General features: G+C 40.9%; 1 protein-coding gene across 1 annotated transcript in view; it reads right to left on the bottom strand.

Moving 5' to 3' along the window:
• Positions 1-257: 257 nt before the first annotated feature.
• LOC101849377 (probable global transcription activator SNF2L2) overlaps positions 258-22,076 on the bottom strand; it is a gene marked incomplete in the record, with an annotated part of 43,475 nt that continues 21,656 nt past the window's right edge. The window contains 12 exon segments of the mRNA XM_013083038.2: positions 258-1,969; positions 8,506-8,595; positions 9,489-9,544; positions 10,718-10,886; positions 13,260-13,361; positions 15,538-15,643; positions 17,414-17,664; positions 18,087-18,305; positions 19,481-19,558; positions 20,074-20,304; positions 20,796-20,983; positions 21,460-21,602. Coding sequence (XP_012938492.1) covers positions 1,889-1,969; positions 8,506-8,595; positions 9,489-9,544; positions 10,718-10,886; positions 13,260-13,361; positions 15,538-15,643; positions 17,414-17,664; positions 18,087-18,305; positions 19,481-19,558; positions 20,074-20,304; positions 20,796-20,983; positions 21,460-21,602 — 1,714 coding nt within the window.

Below are 22,076 nucleotides of genomic sequence, written 5' to 3'. Positions count from 1 at the left end.
ACCGACACTAATGCTGAAGAAACACAATTCTTGTTTGGTTTTAGCAAGCGTTTTACAGCACTTGCAACATAATTAGATCGTATAAGTGCCGAAGATTAGAGGTGTTACGAGATAGTAACAAACAAAAGGAGAAATAAGGACAACAGATGTTTGGTGGGAAAGGAGGAGTAAATCACTCCAGATCACCCGCTAACTTCTTATGACCATAAATAATTCTAAAATCAAGATTCAACGCAAAGAAAAGAGAAACCCGTTTATGAAAGTTCTTTACTTTATTTATACCGTACAACACAAAACACATACTACAGTACATTAAAAAAAATTATAATAATAAAAAGATAATTCTTGAAGAGTTCATGAACAAAAAACTCAAACAAGTCCAAACAGGAAATTGTCAAACTACCCACAAGTCTCCGGTACAGCTATAGGCAGACTTGTCCCAGACATACAAGAAATCAGCAAGTTATGCTGCAGTCTTCTTCCAAAGTCAATGTTTATGATGTGCTAAGTAAATGGATGGTACATTTGAAAGAAAAAATGATGAGTAAAATTGAGGCTAGCCGAGAGAAGCAAAGTGAAAAAGAACACAAGACACTTCTGTCTTTGACAAGAGACTATATGAGGTGAAATGTTGAAAGTCAAAACCCAGAGCTGGCTGACCGACACAAGTGAATACATGAAGTGATGGGGTACAAAGCACAAGAACTCCTAACTTACTGAGCCTTAGTCCCAAAGATGAGACAGGATTGGGTTTTTGCATTTTTCCCCAAGACAATGATCTAATAATGCGATATATATAAGTTTTGTACAAAGCTTTAGCTTACTCATTTTCCAAACAGGAAAAAAAGATTTCCTACTTCTATGGACGTACTGTAGTTTAGATGTGAAACTTTTGTTGCCTTCCAGAAGCTTGTCGCCGACAATTTTCAAAAAACATGATCTAGGGATGACAGAGAACTTTGTAGGACAGTATCATAATTTCAAGTAAAATTTAGAATGCTAGATCTAGTCCTCATATTTTTGTGTAAATATAATTAGCATAATTTTTGGTATTATTTTTCTGTCACATTGAATGAGCAGAAATGCATTGCAAAAATTGTTGGTATTCAAAAAATTTGTGGAGCAAAAAGTTTAACAGATAACTTAATTAAAGTTGACAGTTTTACAAAGAGGAGAAATGTATTAATCTGAGCCAGAAATTACCGGTGGCGAAATATTTGGTCCTGAAGATTTTGGAGCAAAAAGTGTGAAAATATCCAGCCAGGAGTATCCACAGCATCTCCATACTGGCCAGGGCTCAGCGAGTTAGCCAAAGAAAAAACAAAGAGTAATGGAGAGCATTCGTGCCAACCACTACTCTGAGATGCACTCTGCCTCCAGCCACCACTGCAGTGACGATAACATCAACATACACACAAAAGTGCACTGGCACGCACACATACACCCGTCTCAAATGGTCAATTATGTCTGGGAAGAAACATAACAGACGGGACAAAGCGTTTGAACTATCAGTAGCCCTGCCCTTTAACTTGAACTTATCAGATGTCGCCCTCTGACCTCCCTTGACCTGCGAGTGGTGCCCTTTGACCTACCATTGGCCCAGCCCTCCGACCTATCAGTGCCCTATCCTTTGACCTTCAGCCCCATTCAAAACATTGCAGTAAAACGTATCTAAACGTTCCAAACAACATACACATCTCAATAAAATCGACAAAAACAGCACCTGTATTTCCCATCTCTCTCATCCTCGTGCACACACAAAAACACACACACTCTCTCTCTCTCTCTCTCTCACACACACACACACACACACACACACAAAAACACAAGACTCTCTCTCTCTCTGTCACACACACATGTGTAGGCCTGTGTCCTGTCATCTGAACACTCAGCGTTTTTTGTTGCTGCCCGAGGAAGAAAGTCTGGAGGAACATCGGGACAAGGGCCGTCGGTCTTCCTCTTCTTCTTGCTGCACAACAAAGAAACAAAAACAAAGCAATAAACAACTAAGCCAGCAACTTACATCTACTCTCCTCCGAAATATTTTTTTTTTAAATTTTAAATATTGTAACAGAGAAGCAAAAATAAATGAGCACACAACATTCATACCCCACCAAAAAAAAATATTTTTAATTTAAAAAAAAAAAAAAAGCCACAGAGGTGCACAGAAAAATACACAAAAAGGGTTACCTAGATAGTAGCCATAGATAGAGCCATCTTAAAATAAAACTTCAAAGCAACCAAACTTTTATGTGAACCAAACTTTCCTTCTACTTCTATCTTCCTAGTTCTGGCAATGTGCACCCAACTTCACATAAAAGTCAAAGTAGCCTGTACGGTCAGGTAGCGTAAACAATGCACAGTGTAAGTAGACTCACAGCTTTCTGAGATTGACGAATCCAGGACAATCCTGGGAAATTCGGGTCAGTTGGTAAGCCTGTTGCTTAAGAGCTCTGTCACAATTTTTTTTTAAACACTAAATGCTGTACAGGGTCTCCACCTAAACACAGGCCATAATAATAGATAGAATTTGTACAATGCAAACTCCTGCTCAACAGCAAGCTTTATAAGCTTTACAATCTATATTATTACCCCCAGAAGACCTGATAGCATTCTGAAACAATATCAACTTTCTGGGAAGCATAGTATAAGCTGCCATTTTATGTAGGCACTAAAACACTAACATATGGACAAGATCTTTCGTGGCCTATGGCAGGGTAACCATTCCCACCTGAGTGAAGTGAGGAAAATTTGTGTGAAGTGGCGTTCCCAAGGACACAATGTCGAGCCTGAGGCTCTGACCCTCGAACCCGCAACTAGAATATCGACGCCACACTCTGCTCCGCTCCAACGCACACTTTTATCATTTGATGAGTGTTTATCTACGCAATTTAGACGTACAAACACACGCCCCCTTTCCCTAAACACATGCTTCGATCCGCAAAACATCTCAACAGGTAAAGCTTGACAAAGTGAAATTTTCACAACAGCCCACACAGCTTACATAAGATAAGTCTCGGCAACTGGATTTTGGCAAGACTGCCCCTCATGCAGAAGAAAGAGAGTGATGGAGAGCATTTTCACATCTAACTGTCCAAAGACACAGGCTTAGGTCTAGGACCGGGCAAGCGATGTTTGGGGGGGGGGGGGGGGGGTGTGAGACTCTAATGTCTTTGGATTGGTCATTCTTCCAAATGCATCATTGAGAGACGGTTTCTCACTGGAGTTCAAGTGACTGTAATGTTTAGTTGGGCCTATGATGCGCAACACGCATGAATGCTGTAGAAAGTTGATAGACCCATAGGATTAACTCACTGAGCACCGCTCCTGCAGCATACGTGGTCCGGTAAAATTCGTACGCGGGTTCAACTATAGTTGACTATAAAGTAAACCAAGCAGTTTAAAAATGCTTGCAAATAGCCCCAGTGGTTTAAACAGGATATCAACAAGCTAGTTCTCTGTGTATATTCATCACTTTTAATGCGAATAAACAGGTTATTTGTCAAACGGACTGAATAACTGAAAGTAAAGAACTTCCGCACAGTTCGTTGTTTCTCGTACACCGAGCATGGCACGGCGAGTTGTATCGACGTTAATTGAAACTTTCGATAATTTTGGTGAAGATTTAAGTGACAGTGAAGTATCAGATAGATAACTTCATAAATCAAAATGTGAAATCGTCTAGCAGTGATGAAGATGACTGACAAAATGACATTAGACCTAGGTCTTGACCAACACCGTCTCTCGATCGTGAATCTGACTCGTCAGCGAGTACGCAGCCTGGTCCGGCTGGGGATGAAGATAGATCTAGCCCTAATACTAATAGTACTATACTCAGACCTGCCACTCTATGAAACCTCAAAATCAGGATCTCAGGGGGGAAAATTCAGGATTTAGTGAAAAAAATCGGGATCAACAGCAAATCACCAAGGTGACTGTCAAAGCTGACTCAAATTTTTTCCAGGGGTGTCCATAAATTCCTTGGCCTATATGCCCTCTGTGTGTCTTTGTTTGTTTGCGCGCGCGCGTGTGTGTGTGTGTGCGTGCGAGTTATTGTTTTTTTGTAACTTCTGAAGCATCGCGTCAAGCATTCTAGTCCAAGTGTCTATACCCCCCCACCCCTACCAATAAGTCCCGAAATATATGAACTTAAGTTGACCCCGTCAACGGACGGTCCCCGACACGCAGAACTCAGATGGCGATGACAGGTCACGTGACGCGAATGTGCGATTTTAACAATTTTACTAACGGGTCCGACTTACTGCGCTTTCACACGAAACACCCGGATGAGCAACGGTCGTTCTACTTCTAGAATAACGACGGCGGCCGACCGTCCAAATGTACCAACAAATCTCTTTTTATCCCTCATGTGTTCAGACAAAAGCAGCGACAACGGTCGTATGTTTGTCTTGTCAGCGGATTTACATGTTAGTTGTGTAAGGGTTAAAAAGACTGTCACTCGTCTGAGTGTTTGATGTGAACGCGCAGTTACCAGACCTCGGACAAGGCTTGTTTTGAAAGTAACAGCGGAACTACGAACATTATCGATTATTAAATGTCCCAAATTGTAACAGTTACCAGGCTATCATCGGAGAATTCTGAGCGCGGGTAAAGATCACACACAACTTGGGACGAGTCAACTACTAAATGCGGCATCGATATTTCGGGAAATAATGCTTCGAGTTCCTACTGACAAAAAGTGCAACGGGTGCTTCCCGCTATAAAGGAGAAGGCAGAGTTAGTTTTTAGAAAAATCCGGCACAACAGCAGATTGGGACAAAATATCGGGATACACGTGATCGAAATCGGGAAAATCGGGATGCTTGAGATTTGGGGCAAAAAATCGGGATGAGTGGCAGGTCTGTATAATCTAGTTCAAATCAGCCCTCAAAGTGGAGAAGATATATAAGGTACCCAGACCTGGGACATCTATTGCCAGATCTAGTCCTAGCCCTAGCAGCACTGACAATGAAAACACTTCTCAGCCTGTCACCGAGGAAATAGATCTATTTTTTTTGTCTTTTTCAAAATTAATTATCACTTACATTTTTAGGCGACTTCACTGTACATTTTTTATGCTATTTCACTGCACATACTAATGCTTCGTTCTCCTACACACAAACACACACTGCCACAACCATTTTGTGTAAGTTTATTAGATTTCTGCTTTGTCACATCACTTCCTTTTTTTTTCTGGGGCAAATTTGTCCCAACTTTCTGTCCCATACATTTTTTTTTGTCATTCATTCTTCACAAAATGTGTTTATTGTGCCTGTTGAACCCATATCTTATTAACTAGAACAGAAAGCAACATTTCATTTCATTTTTTAATGAATTTTCAGGTCCCCTGGGGCTTGGACTTGGAGGCCAATCGGGGCGTGGTGCTCAGTGAGTTAAAGATTAGTAGGCCTATTACAGTGAGTTAGTCTTTCCCCTTTTTTTTCACTTATCATTCCACACCTTTTGTAGTCATAACCACAATCAGAGAATCTATAATACATTGTAAACCAGTCACATTTTGCTGAATTATCTGCGGAGGTCACAAAAATATCAAGGAAATGAATGTGCGCGTCCCTTTTCCCCTTTGCACAGGCTCACGTAAACGCACGCTGCAAGTATCGTGCGTTTAGGCGGAGACTTCTGTACACCACAAAAAGAAAGCACAGCTGATTAAAACCTGTAAATTCTTTGCCATATCGAAAGGCCGACGGGCTAGAACCCAAATGGCCGCTGGATCAGACAAGTTAAGTACACCACAAAAAACATTCAGCTCATCTCGATTGCAGTCTGCTGGGGAAACACTTATGTGTGCTGTCCTGACAGGGGGGGGGGGGGGGGGGGGGGGGGGGGGTACAGTCACACCTGTGCTTACAGCCACCTGTCCAAACAACCACTTCCCACTTCTTTTAAGTTTTAGTAAGGTTTTACAGTGCTTGCAACTGCATAAGGTCATCCAAGGGGTGGATGTCAACAAAGAAGTCCAAACAAGGAACCAGGCTTACTCTGCTCACCTCTCTAGCCTCAACAGCACAAAGTCTGCTTTGACGATCAAGGCACCCAGAAAATAGCAGTTCACAAGAGAGTAACAAACTTACAAAAGAAGTAGAGAAAAAATGACAATAGTACGGATGAGGAAAGAAAAAGCAGCAGTTCCCTCCTATGTTGTTCAGGCACAGTATAAGCATGATATTGATAAATCAGCCTATTTACAATTCTACTGTGCATAAGAACGTGTTAACGTGGCGGTCTTGGACAATTTTGACTGTACTTCAACCCACATCAATAATATATGTGAGGCAGAGTGGGGAAACCAGACGCTCGTCAAAATAGTGAAATTGAAGAAACTGTCATTTTCCCACCAGTTCGGCAATTTTTATCAAACTTTTGTTGTTTTGGCTCAACCCCTTTATTGTTCATTCAAAAACACATTTCTGTGTAGATTTTACTGAAAATCATTGATTAAAAGCACAAAAAAAGTAAAATTTCACTTTCAATGGACTCTCAGACTAAGGAAGTAAGCAAATTTTGGCGGCTAATTTTACCCCCGAAACCTGCCGACCCCATCTCCTTCAATAGTGAATATCTTCCATTCAAAGTAGATGGGTATTTTTTATCATCAAAAGAAAGACAAATGAACAACAGTTATGATGATACCAGTAACTCCACATGCACCAAAATTGACGAGCGCCCCATACCACCACGTCGTCACACACACACATACATATTATATATATAGTCTATATGTTATAGACTCATTACATATAACAGACAACAGAATAGTTATCACAAACATGCAAAACAAAAACCATGCTCTCATTGTTGACCAAATGTGTGGGTGCCTGGAAAAATGTACTGGAAGACCAATTTGCTCCACCTGAGTTACAGGGTAAAAAAGATAAACAAATCAACAGAACACTGAGTTCCATTAACAAATGATTCTTAAGCCATTTATCTACCTACATTTACCAGGCTTTGAGATATTTCATGACAAAAATATATTATTGAAGATGATTTTTGACACAATTCGTCTTACAAATAACAAAAACTGCTAGACAACATTTGCCATCAGAACCTGCATTGCGTAAGGTTTCTACAACTCATTCGTAAAAACAAACCCCATTACACTACATACCAAAATTTAGGTCAGCTCGTAACATTTCTCCAGCTGTCAACTGAGCATGGAATCAAACATTTCGACACAATTTAGATCATTTTAGGGATCAACAATAGAGAAATATTGAAAACAGAGAAAATGACTTTCATGTAAAGCACAGGTAGATTCAAACCCCACAACTGTCACATAGGTGACCCTTTGTACAGTCCAGAGCCACATTTCTATCTCTATACAAATATATGAGTGTTGCATTGTGGTGAAATCAGGCACTCGTTAAAATAATGAAATTGAAGAAAGTTTCCCAGGTTTGTTTTTGGGCTCTACACCTTTTAAGTTCACTTAAAAACACATTCCTGCATGGATTTTTACTGAAAAACGATCGAACACGCAAAAAATGTTTTGGAAGTCACCAAAGTTTGGTGGCCATTTTCTCCCTAATTTTCCTTCTGACACCAAGTGGCCCCCATCTCCTTCAATGGCAAATACCTAGACTTCCATTCAAGATAAATGAGTATTCTTTCATTAAAAGCAAGGCTAATGAACAGATTTTAAGATAACACCAATAGCTCCATAACCTTGCCCAAAATTTGACAAGCACCTGATTCCACCTTGTTGTGACACACATACCATACCACAACTAACACCAACCCACAAAAATATATAAAGTCTAGTCAGTACTGCCATAGATTAATAAATAATAGATAAGTTGGATTTATAAAGTGCTTATTCACACTCGACCAGAGCCCACCCACAGGGTTCGAACCCATGATCTGTTGGTTACAAGCCCAACAGCCTAACCACTAGACCGCCAGCGTACATTTCTGGAACATGTACATACATCTAAACGTATGGATCCCAGCAATGTCAGGAGAACTTACTTCCTACCACAACGAAAGAGTTTGGACAACAGCAATGGAGGGGTTGGAACAATTCACAAAAGACAGACACAAGCGTTCACAGACACACACACTGACAGACAAACAGACACAACAGCAATGAAGGGGTTGGAATGTCTGACAACATACAATCATCCGTGTACACACACACACACACATACACATATGCGCGCACACAACACGCACACGCACACACACACAACACGCACACACACACACAACACGCGCACACACACACACACAACAATAATGGAGGGATTCAAACAACTGAAAACATATAACCAGCCATATCCCGACACACACACATATATACAAACACACAAGACATAGATACACACACACACACACATATATACAAACACACAAGACATAGATACACACAAACACATACATATAAAAACACAAACACACACAGACAACAGAGGTTTTAGGGAAGGCATGCACATACCACAGTTACAACGCCAAAGTTTGGGGGTGTGTGTGAGTCAATCAGACCTTGTCCTCCTCACTGTCGTCATCGCTGATGATAGGATGTCTCACTTTGGTCGCAGCGCGACGTTTGGCGTTTTTGCGCGTTTTCTCCGGCTGGACGAAAAATGTAAATCTTTTTTAAAAGCTTTATTAAGAGTTTAAAATGCCACTTGTAACACTATTAGGTCATACAAGTGCCAAAGATAAGAAGTGTTACGAGAGTAACAAACACAAAAAAGAATGAGGAGAGAAAGGACGATGGATGTTTGATAGGAAAGATGAAGCAGTCCACACTAGAACATCTCCCCATCACCCACTTTTTAAATGTTTTTAAATGATGCGCCCCCCCCTCCCCCCCCCATTGACAAAATTTTGACCATTTAGAAGGTGGGCTTCCGACCCTGTCCACTGTCAGGGCCAACCCAAGCAGCATAGGGAAACATAATAAAACACATTGAACTGTTTTGTTCTTGGTTTGGGAAGAGTTTTACAGCACTCACAACACAAATAGGTCATATAAGTGCTGGAGATCAGGTGTTGCCTGAGAGTGACATACAAAGAAAAGAAAGTTTAGAAAGAGGAGAGATAAGAGCAATAGACGTTTGATAGGAAAGGAGCAAACCACATCAGAACACCCGCCAACCACCCTTAAAGCTAGACAGAGAAAGGTAAAGAAAAACTAACAGCTTCCTAATGCTTGGGCACACAAAATGTTTTCAAATACAGCAGTGAGGACTTTTCTTCGCCGCTTCTCAATATGTTGATAACGTCTCTTTAGTTTAAGCTAAGAGTTTTACAGCACTTGCAACACAAATAGGTCACATAAGTACCAAAGATTTAGAGGTATTAAATAAAAACATTAAGAAATAAAGGAGGAAAGATATAAGGATGACACATGTTTGATGGAAAAGAAGGAGCAGACCACATCAGATCCTTTATAACATTCATAATTTTTTTCTTTTTAAAACGAAAGGATCTGACACATCGTTGATCAAGTCTCCACCAACCTCCTTAGGCGTCTTCTTTCCATTCTCTTTCTTCTTTCTTGTTCTCGTTGCTTGGCCTAAGGAGTGAAAAACAGACAAAGTTTGAGTTTGAGTAAAGAGAAGCACATTAACACAATACCTGTCATATAGTGCAGGGAGGAGGCAAGGCATAGGCAGAAACAAAAAAAGAGAATAAAAAGAAGTAGATGGCGCCCTCAAACCACCCCTACAAACAAAATGAACACACACACAGTTGAGAAACACGCTGCACACCACAGAGTGACACACAGTTATGCTACATGACACAGACAAAGGGAACATACAACACAGCCCAGGAACATGTTTTACGACACACACAGCTCAGTTCAGTTTTAATAAGTTTTTACGGAGCTCGCAACTGCATAAGGTCATATAAGCGCCAAGGGATAGATGTCAACAGAGAAGTCCAAACGGGGAATTCAGGCTTACTCTGCTCACCTCTCTAGCCTCAACAGCACAAAGTCTGCTAAACGGGGAATCCAGGCTTACTCTGCTCACCTCTCTAGCCTCAACAGCACAAAGTCTGCTAAATGGGGAATACAGGCTTACTCTGCTCTCCTCTCTAGCCTCAACAGCACAAAATCTGCTAAACGGGGAATCCAGACTTACTCTGCTCACCTCTCTAGCCTCAAGAGCACAAAGTCTGCTAAACGGGGAATACAGGCTTACTCTGCTCACCTCTCTAGCCTCAACAGCACAAAGTCTGCTAAACGGGGAATCAGACTTGCTCTGCTCACCTCTCTAGCCTCAACAGCACAAAGCCTGCTAAACGGGGAATACAGGCTTACTCTGCTCACCTCTCTAGCCTCAACAGCACAAAGTCTGCTTCGACTATCAAGGCATCCTAGAAATAGTAGTTCACAAGAGAGTGACAAATATACAAAAGAGGTAGAGGAAAAGGGAAAATAGCAAGGATGAGGAAAGAAAAAGCAGCAGTTTCCCCAACGTTGTTCCGGCACAGTATGAGCACGACATTGATAAATCAGCCCATTTACCATTCTACTGTACATAAGAATGGTTCAGAAACACAAATGAGCACACACAACTCAGAAACTTGCAGCACGACACAGACATGAGACACACAATCCCTCAGTTTTTATCTAAAAATTTCACATACTGAAAAAGACATCTAGCTACAGGCTCAAACACTAGAGCTACAACAACAACTACTATGACAACTAATACAACAACAACAACAACAAGACACTCACTGTCTTCATCATCCCCATCTTCCTCGCTCTCCTCCTCCTTCTCCTCCTCCTCCTCGCTGTTCTCCGTGTCACTGGACGATTCATCGGGCTTCCCCTTGGCCATGTCTTTCTCCAGCTTCTCCCTTGCATTGGTGCACACTGACTGGAGCACGATAGAGTCTTCGTAGATCTGTGACACACAAACAGACACACAAATAAACAAACAGGTGCATGATAATATCTTCGTAGATCTGTGACACACAAACACACTGTAAACTCAAAGGAAACCTCGTAGATTTTTTAAATTTTAGTAAGAGTTTTACTTGCAACACATCTAGGTCATATAAGTACTGAAGATTTAGGGGTTACTAAAAAGTAACATACCAAGTTTTGTTTTAGTAGAGGTTTTACAGGGCTTGCAACAGCATAAGGTCATATGAGCGCCAAGGGGTGGATGTCAACAGAGAAGTCCTTACAGGGAATCAGACTTACTCTGCTCACCTCTCTAGCTTCAACAGCACAAAGTCTGCTTCTACTATCAAGGCACCCCGGAAATAGCGGGTCACAAAAGTGTGACAAACATACAAAAGAAGTAGATAAAAAATGACGATAGTAAGGATTAGGAAAGAAAAAGCAACAGTTCCCTGTTGTAGTTCAGGCACAGTTATGAGCATGACATTGTTGGATCAGCCCATTTACAATTCTACTGTGCATTAGAACGAGAAAAGTCCCCCCTTTGGGAATGGACTTATGGCCTAAAGACACTTCAATCAGTGGCACTGCCCAGGGGGTGCAACATACAAAGAAAAGGAGGAGGAAAGATAAGGACGGTAAATGATTGATAGGACAGAAGGACCAAACCACACCAGAGCACATGCCTACCATCCACACAAACAAACTGGCAGACAGACATGTCCCTACAGTGAGTACAAATTAACTAATGTTTTTATACATAAAAGTATTTTTACGACCTCGTCGACAAAATTTATATTATTTAGAAGGTAGACTTCCCACCCCGCCTGTTAGGGCCAATCCGATTTAAGAGGAATATAACATCTCAGCAGAAAGACCGAGCTATTCAGTAAACATTTCTGTCCACCCAGGAACCAAATTCAAATTATGACACACAAGTTTGACACGTCCCCACAGACAACATTATGTAACAATAAAAATAATAATAATTTTAGATAGCATTTGTAGGGCGCGAATTCCTGCTCAACCACAAGCTATATGCACTTTACAATCTATACTATTACCCCAGCAGACCTGATAGCGTTCTGAAACAATCTCAACTTCCTGGGAAGCATACAATGCAAGCTGCCTCTTAACCCTCTGCGTGCGCATCACGACCGGTCGTGATGACTCATACCTCCCTTCTGCACGCATCACGACCACCGGTCGTGATCTGACATGAGTGTAGAAACTATACCCCTGACATGATAATGGCCATTTTTTAAACTCCTGGTGACTACAGTCCACCAGAGCAACGTTTATTAGTGCCGCTGGCCGCGAATTTCTCACTCTGGGATCGGTTGGGAGTTTTTTATCGGCAATTTTCTGGGATATTGTTTACAGTTTTCAAAATGTCGGATTCGTCGGCTGATTTAGACTCAGATTTACCCAACATTTTCCTGGAATCGGACCACTGTGATAAAGAGTTAGAAGGATTAGGTCCTTAAATAAAAGATTTAGATCTTCGTGAGAAAGATGGGGATATCGTGTCGTAGATCTAGATCTAGCAAGCTTTGTTTGTTTGTTTTTGTAAAGTGTTTTACGGCGCTCGCAATTGCATAAGGTCATATGAGCGCGCGGGACACACCTAATATTTTCAGTTGGTAGGAAATTTTGAATTTTGCCCGGGTGGCGGCCGAAGCCTACTCTTATCGACTTTAGACCACCAAGGGATCTTTAACGTGCGCAACTTGCACATGGGTCCTCCGAGATTTTTCGCCCTTGTCCGAGAAGGCTAGGTGTAGATCTTTCCTACCAGAAGATCGGGGGTGTGGCTGAAAGACAGCAGTAAGAAGAAGCGAAGGAGTAGCAGTAGAAAGGCTGCAGAAAAAATCAGGAGCCCAGAGGAAGGGGCAAAGGAGGTGAGGGGGTGGGGGCAGAAGGAGGAGACGAAAGCAGACAACAGAACATTGCTAGAGAGCAGGAAATGAGGTGAAAGGAGACAAATTTAGAGAAGAAAATTTTTCTGTTGCTACCCAGATACAAACCCGGTACCTTTTGAATGAGAGGCCAACAGCTTAACCTCTAGGCCACGAGAGCCTCGATCTCAAAGCAGGCTGCACTAAAAATGATGAGGGTTTTGATACCAACAACAACATCATTAAAAAACACACCTGACCAGACATAAGGGTAGTTCATTGTTTAAGACACATTTTTCCTTCTTACTGTAATTAGAAATTATGATAAAAATGAAAGATATGAGCTTTTTTTATAGCCATGTTGAAAATTACCATTTTTCTAAAATGAACCTAGTGCTGAAGGGAAGTAATGGTAAAAATGGCTTAGCGCTTAGAGGGTTAAAGGCGCTCAAACACGTAAGTAGACCACTGACCACAGATCCCTCCATGTTGAAGCTCTGAGCGTTCTGGCACAGCTCCATGATGTCTGCCTCTAGTTCATCAATGGTGCGGTAGCGGTGCGTGGAGATGCGCGTCTAAAAGAGGAACAAAGGGCAAAATTATCCATTTTTTCACTTTTTTAAAAACAAAAAAAGCAGGGGGGAAAAAAAAAAAAAATCATCAAGTGTATTAAACACCTTCTTTAAAGATCCTGTTATACAATCATTATCTTTTATTCTGGTAGTTCGAGTTCAGCAAAATACTTCATTTTTCTAAAAGAAAGCCACATCTAAATCCACATATAAAAATATTTAAGAAAATGGAAATTTCAATGAGGTTAAATTGAAACTGTAATAAGAATAATGGTAAGTTATATTACAGCCCTGTACAATGCAGAATTATCACTCAACTGATGAATCAAAAGACAGAAAATGCACATTGTGAGACCATTTAACAATAACAACACCTTTTATGTCCATTTAAAAACATTTGTGCGGATTTAACTGAAAAATGATCCAAGGCACAAAAAATGTAAATTTATAGTTTCAACAGATACTCACAAATATCTCGACTTCTAGTCCAGGAAAATGAGAATTTTTTTTCCCATCAAATGAACAAGCTTTAAGATTATATCAATAACTCTATATTATGCTCAAAAGTCGATGAGCATCCGATTCCATTGCATCATGACACATTTGTTGTACTTGTCTTCTTCTTAGATCATCGCAATTCCTGTATCATTTGAAGATCTTAAACGTCTCAGTTATATATTTTTTTAAAGTACTAAAGCACTACAGTTACATCCTCATTGACTCTTAGTATACCGAAGGTTATTCCACAGATTAGTACACACTTAATTTCATCATCCAAGTCTTCAGCACCAAAAACTACCCTAAAACTCCACTTCTGTTTAACGTATCCGCATAAAATAAACACAAAATTGAGTAAGAATGAAAGCTCCACGCAATAAACATACAGTTTGATCACTATAGATCTGATGGTTTACTGGGGTTTGGTAGATTTATGTCATATGTCTCTAAACAACTGAGCAATACTGTGTGCCAGTTATCTTTGTTTCAGTAAAGGCAAGCACATATTGACACAATAATGCTCATTTAGTACTGAGAAAAAGTGTGACAGACAGAAACAACAGAGGGAAAGTAAAGAAGTAGGACAGACAAAGAATTCTAGAAAAGACAAATATTGAACCAGCAGGGAACAAAAATCGGACAGAAACATTGTCCTCAATTATACGAGTTTTACAGGACTTGTAACGCAAAAAGGTCAGTTTTTTAAATTTGTTTTAGTAAGTGTTTTACGGAACTTGCATCACAATAAGGTCATATAAATGCCGAAGATAAGAGGCGTTACGAGAGAGTAACAAACACAACAAAGGAGGAGGAGAGATAAGGACGAGAGATGTTAGACAGGAAAGAAGAAGCAAACCATACCAGAGAAAACACCAAACACCCACTAAGAAAGGCCATAAGTGTCGAAGCTTAGGAGTAGCTAAAGCGTAACATTCAAAGAAAAGAAGGAGGAGAGATAAGGAAGATAGATGTTTTATAGGAAAGAAGGAACAACGCACACCAAAGCACCCACCAACCACCCCAGTTCCCTGTGTACACAGAACACATCATTGGGAACACACTCAACGCAGCACTCAGGTACCCACTCACAACACATTCACTCAGTACATCTACTGTAAACAGGGTTTGTTTTGCCCACTCTTTTACTTCGTGTATTGCCCATTTCGTTTTCCACAAACGCTTTGATTCTCCATTCGAGTCACCTTGTGTCATGAATTTTAATGCAGTAGCACCCCTCTAAACATTTAAAAAAACGACTTACATTCCTAAACTTCAGCAAAAAATCTCCGATTCAAGTCATGCATGACAAAAACCCTGAATACAGTAAGTTCTTGACTTGAAAAATAAATCAACAGTTATGGTAGGAGAACATTTGTGAAAAAAAAAAAGAAAACTTTTTAGAGAGGCGACAAAACAAAACCAAACTGCCAAACAGAAAATGAAAATAATCTTGTGAACACTGACAGTTACTTTGTGATTAACAAGACAAGCTTTTTGTTAATTTTTAAGGAGATGGTGAAAGATAGAAAAAATGTTACTGGCTCAAACAGCAAAAGCCCCAGTCAACATTTTGGTAGCTGTCAGTTCACCACAGATGCCACTCCCCCAGAAATGGCTCGAGAGGAAGGTTGAAAAAATGAGAGAGGAAAGTGATCTATGATGAATGGCGGGTGAGACTTACAGAAATCTTCTTGAAATCTATAGGTTTCTGAATGATTTCGTAGTATTCCGGCATGAGCTTCCTAGACGGTAGTTGCATGAACATGCTACTCAGTGCCCGACCGTCACTGGAAAACAAAACATACAAGTCTGCATCTGAGCAAAACCGGGCCAAGTACATGGAGGGGGGGGGACACGGGAGGACACACCCAGGGCTAAACAACAAAGACAACAACAACAGCATCTTCGCACCTTACTTCTAAACCAAACGAGAGGATTTTCCACCATTTGACTTTAGGCTGGGGTTCACTTACACTGATTTTCTTGAAGTCCAAAGGGTTGGGTATGATTTCATAGTATTCTGGGGCTGCCTTGCGTGAGGGCAGTCGCATGAACATGGTGCTCAGCACCCTTGAATCACTACAAAGACACATAGAACAGAGTCCAACCCTCCCGCATGGATTCAAACATTCACAACAAAACAACCAATTTCTAACGTAAAAAGCACACCACCTTTCCTAACTTATTTTTTTAGAGAGCACAAACTCCTACACATCTTTTCTTAAACTCAAAATAAAGAAGATTCTTTTAGGCAAATTATAAACCTTAAAAACAATAGAAGGTAAAAAATTGAAAAAGATCATCGTAAAATTAGAATACTGGTAACAAAAAAAACTAATTCAGACACATCATCTTAAAATTAGAATAAACAAGAAAGATCTAATTCAGACAAATCATCAAGCTTAACATAAAAGCAAAAGTTAAAAAGAAATAACAAAAGCAGAAAAGTCAACATGTAACTATAGCATAGCAGCAGTAGCAGTGTGGATAAAGTGAGCAGCTGACATTGTGTGGCCACTGTGTGAGTGGAAGAAACAGTAAATACAAACAGAAATCTCATCAATCAAAATTTGATCTCTCTATGCCAGGAGAAAGGGAAAGGGTGCATGTAACCCCCCCCCTCCCCTCCAAGCCAGGGTGAGAGTGGTGAGTGTAGGGTGAGGGGCAAGAAAAGGCAACAAAAGCTAGAACCCCCCAAAAGCAACACTCAATAATCAAACATTAACAAACAGATCTAATTGTCATTCATATTCTCTTTTGTTCCATCTTAATGTTGAAATATCATTATACATACTCATTCACATTCTCATAGTCAATGACTGATACGAAAGAGACTACTAACACGGCACCCAAAAGCTAATGGGATGGATTTACTATAGAAACTTTTTTTTACATGTAAGAGTTTTTATACCCCCATTGACAAAATTTAGATCATTTAGGAGGCAGGCTTCTGCCCCTGCCTGTCAGGGCCAACCCAGGCTGAAAGGGATACAACATCCCAGCAGAAAGACTGACGCACTGGATAAAAAATTTCTACCCACCAAGGAATCAACTCAGTTTTGCCTAAAAAAGCGAATAACCGCTATACTGAAGGTAAGGGTTATAGACTGCTCCTAACTGCATAAAGCACCCACCTGTCTTTGCTATTGATAGCATTGTCATAGAGAACAAATCTACACACCTGTCTTTGTAATTGATGACAATGTCACAGAGAAGAAATCTACACACCTGTCTTTGTAATTGATGACAATGTCATAGAGAAGATATCTACATAACTGTCTTTGTAGTTGATAACAATGTCACAGAGAAGAAATCTACACACCTGTCTTTGTAATTGATAGCAATGTCATAGAGAAGATATCTACATAACTGTCTTTGTAATTGATAACAATGTCATAGAGAAGAAATCTACACACCTGTCTTTGTAATTGATGACAATGTCATAGAGAAGATATTTACATAACTGTCTTTGTAATTGATAACAATGTCATAGAGAAGATATCTACATAACTGTCTTTGTAATTGATAACAATGTCATAGAGAAGAAATCTACACACCTGTCTTTGTAATTGATAACAATGTCGTAGAGCTTCTTCATCATACGCGTCAGTTTCGGAGGGTTGGGCTGTTGCTTCTCCAGCGGAGGCCGGCCGCGCCTTTTCTTCTCTTTGGGCTCGTCGTCAATGATGGGGGCCGACTTCTTCTTGCTGGTGCTGGGCGTGGCAACCTCCGACTTGCGTTTTTTCGCCTTCTTGGGCTTCTTAGCCACTTCTTCCACCACCTCGTCCAAGTTTCCATCTTCTATCGCCTGTAGACATTTAGGTACAGTTTAGAACATGATCTTAACTAATTGTGCCCGGCGCAACGACTCAGTCTTTGTTTTTCACATGGTTTTATTTAACTATTTGCAACAATATTTTTGTGGCGTGTATTTGGGTCAAGATGGGAAGCTTAATAGCTAGTTCCGTAGTTAGTCGGCTTCTTAAACTGAATTTAGCAAGTGTATTTTTAGCCTGAAGCAACTACGATCGAAATATGTTTGCCTGTTTATTTCCACAGGCAACAATGGTGTATGGCAACAGTTCACGCAAAACGAAAACTGTGTAACACTTTTCTTTATTTCTCTGTGACAACAAACAAAGCCTTACTATGAGCAACTGTTTCTCTGTGACAAACAAACAAACCCTCACCCACTGTTTCTCTCTGGTAAACAAACAAACAAACCCTCACCCTCAGCCACTGTTTCTCGGTAAGCGAGTCGGAGTAGTCCACCTCCTTCCTGGCGCGGTTCCCCCGCCCAAACAGCTTGTCCTCCTCGTCCTCTATGGTCAGCCGCTCCACCTCCTTCACGTCCTTGATGATCCAATCGGGCAACTCGCTCTCCTCCATCAAGCGAGGTTTCCTCTGGCCATCCCTGGCTTCGCTGCGCCGGCGGTCCATGTCCATTTTCTACAGTAGGAAAAAGTGTAAGCGTATGGGTTTGATGGCTCTATCAACACAGTTAGCTTATTTCTAGCTCCGTTCCACTACGACTTGATAGATCTGTTTCTAGACAACTGGACAGATCTGTTTCTTCATCACTAGATAGATCCTCTGTTTCTATACATTTTATAGAGCTGTATTTCTGTACAACTAAATAGATCCGTTTCTATCTGACTGGATAGATTTCTGTCCCTACAAGACTAGATAGACTTGTTTCAACAGGACTAGATAGATCAGTCATTATCTCATTGGATACACCTGTTTATATAACTAGATAGATCAGTCACTATCTCACTGGATACACCTGTTTATATAACTAGATAGACCAGTCACTATCTCACTGGATACACCTGTTTATATAACTAGATAGATCAGTCACTATCTCACTGGATACACCTGTTTATATAACTAGATAGATCAGTCACTATCTCACTGGATACACCTGTTTATATAACTAGATAGATCAGTCACTATCTCACTGGATACACCTGTTTATATAACTAGATAGATCAGTCACTATCTCACTGGATACACCTGTTTATATAACTAGATAGATCAGTCACTATCTCACTGGATACACCTGTTTATATAACTAGATAGATCAGTCACTATCTCACTGGATACACCTGTTTATATAACTAGATAGATCAGTCACTATCTCACTGGATACACCTGTTTATATAACTAGATAGATCTCCGTTTCTACACCAGAAATGCCAAATGATTTTTGAAAAAAACCACCTGAAAATGAGCGCAGCATCACACCTCACCTAAAACGAACCTTGTAAAATCTTGAAATGAGCAAACAAAAACATTTCTCCTACCATTCCCCTTTCCTTTGCAAGTGTATGAAAAAAACGGAAAAAGTCGGAAAAACCGGAGATTTGGCATCCCTGTTACATGACTAGATAGATCAGCTATCTAACTGGATACACCTGTTTATATGACTAGATAGGTCTCTGTTTCTACATGACTAGGTAGATCTGTTTCTACATGACTGGATAGACCTCTGTTTATATGACTATATAGATCAATTTCAATCTGACTGGACAGATTTCAGTTTCACTTCAACTATGTAGATCATTGTCAGTAAAAAGTAGTAGTAAGGAGATGTGTCTATCTGCGTTGCGTGCAGAACCCACCTGGTAACTCTCAAACTCATCCTCTGTCCTGGCCAACATCTGGTTGATGGTCTCGTCGTCAGGGAACTCATCTTCTTCCTGAGAGTGGAGGAATCGGTCACAAAGTCATTAACGCAATCGACACAGTCACGTTCAGTAACGCGATTATGACACAGACAATCTCCACGGTCACACCCAAGATCATGATTATAACACAAATGAACAAAAAATGTTCAGTCCCAATTACAATCACGATTATATCACATATAAATTATCAACATAATCGCATGCATGATCGTGATTATGTCACAAACAATCAATATAGTTTCACTCACACAATCAACACAGTCCCACTTACAATCATGATTGTCCCCACTCACGACAATGATCATCACACAATCCACAATTCTGGTCAAAATTGACACTTTTTCAATCCCATTTGTTAAAAAAAATGTTTTCCCCTTTAAATGTAGGTTTTTACACTCTCATCAAAACAATTTAATCAAAGAAGGTCTGCTTCCGACCCTACCTGTCAGGGTTTAACTGGGACGAGAGGGATACAAGATCCATTCATTCCCCACTTGGGAGTTCACTTATCTTCACAAACAACTCACCTCGTCTTCGTCCGCCTCTTGAGTGAGCAAAGCCTGCAGAAACTGCTTTCTTTCCATCGTGGTCGACTTGTTGTCGAACATGCCAGCTTGGATGACCTTAGAGTCCACGTTGAGCTTGTACCTGGCGGCAGCCTGGATGCGCTCCTCCACAGAGTTGACCGTCATCAGACGCAGGACTCGAACCTCATTCTTCTGACCAATACGATGGGCTCTGTCCTGGGCTTGCAAATCCTTCACAACAAAAAAAACAATAGTTCTTTTCTGTAAAGGAGTTTTAGGTAAGTAAAAGTAGCTTTCTCTAAGTACAGTTGAACCTCCTCTAACGGCCACCAGAACAGGGCAGTCACCTGAACAAACGGCCACTTCTCATATTCCCCCTCCCACTATACTGTCTTATGTTGGACATCCTGTACTGTCCTACTTCTTGGACATACCACAAACAGTCAAGATGACTGTAAAACCCTACGCCGTCGAACCACTAAAACGTAACACCAGACAGCCAATAGGACTGTCCTACGTTGGAAATCCCGTGCTGTCCTACCACTACAAATAGGACTGTCCTACAACTAAAATATACCACATGACAACCGATACGACTATAGTATGTGGGACACCCCGCACTGTCCTACCACAAGAACATAACACACGACAACTAATATGACTGTCCTACGCGGGACATTCTGTACTGTCCTACTACTAGGACACAACGCGCGACAACCAACCTGATGAGGGTTCCAGTCCGAGTCGAAAATGACCACTGTGTCAGCTGTCTGCAGATTCAAACCCAGACCTCCCGCTCTGGTGCTCAGCAAGAAGATGAAGTAGGGCGAGTCCTTGGAGTTGAACAAGGTCAAGAGTTGACCTCTGTCCTCTGACTTGGTCGTACCATCCAAACGTAGATAGCGGAATCCTGAGAAACAAATGAAAGAATTAATAACCACAGGCAAGCATCAGGCTGTCTCTCGCACCCCTTGTTTCTCAAAACCAGAAACAAGAGTAGCCTGGAGACTAGGACTCATTTTTTTTTCCCGTTTTAGCAGGAGTTTTACATCACTTGCAACACACATAGGTCACATAAGCGCTGAAGATTAAAATTGCAACTATAGAAAAAGAAAAGAAGAGAGATCAGGACGATCTCCCCCTTCCCCCTCCAATATCCCCCATACATCATTACAATCATCGTCCAACCCCGCCTGTCAGGGACAAGCCAGGGTAAGAGGGATACAACATCCCAGCAGAAAGACTGAGATACTCTATAAAAATGTCCACCCACTCAAGGATCGGAACTCAGGATCTCCTGCATGCGACTGCAAAGCTCGTTAACAACTACACCACAGAAGGTAGTCTTCTAAAAGGTTCAATAACTTCAACATAAAAAGGACTTACCTCGGTAAACAAAGTAGTCCTCCATGATGGTCATCAGCGAGGTCATCTGACAAAAGAGCAGGACCTTGTGGTTGCTCGCCTTCAGCTTGGGCAAGATTCTGTCCAGGAGCTCAAACTTGCCCGACGACCGGTACAGCTCAGGTCTGGAACACACAGCAACATCAATGTGCAGGTGAGTACACAAACGCAAGTGCATACGCGCTCCCACACACACACTCACACATAAACACGCACCAACACACACAGTGTACAGTAAGCCCTTGGTACATATAAGATTCCAGTATACAGTAAGCCCCTGGTTAGTAAAAACACAGCTAAATTGATACAAAGATCTATGTACGCAGTCAGCCCCTGGTACATATAAACATGACTGGTATGATACCAAGATCCCACATTTTGTAAGCCTCTAGTAAGCACTAACACGACTGATTTGACACAAAGGTTGACGTATATCGTAAGCATCTATAACACACAACCACCACCGATTTCACATAAAGATCCCAGAATAAAATAAGCCCCTAGACGACTGATTTGACACAAAGATTGACGTATATCGTAAATTCCTAGAACATATAAACATCACTGGTTTCACACAAAGATCCCAGAATAAGATAAGC

This window comes from Aplysia californica, unplaced genomic scaffold (genome assembly GCF_000002075.1).
Source record: "Aplysia californica isolate F4 #8 unplaced genomic scaffold, AplCal3.0 scaffold00206, whole genome shotgun sequence".
NCBI lineage: Eukaryota > Metazoa > Mollusca > Gastropoda > Aplysiida > Aplysiidae > Aplysia > Aplysia californica.
Note: the sequence above shows the minus strand (reverse complement) of the source record. Positions and strands in the feature narration are given on the sequence as shown.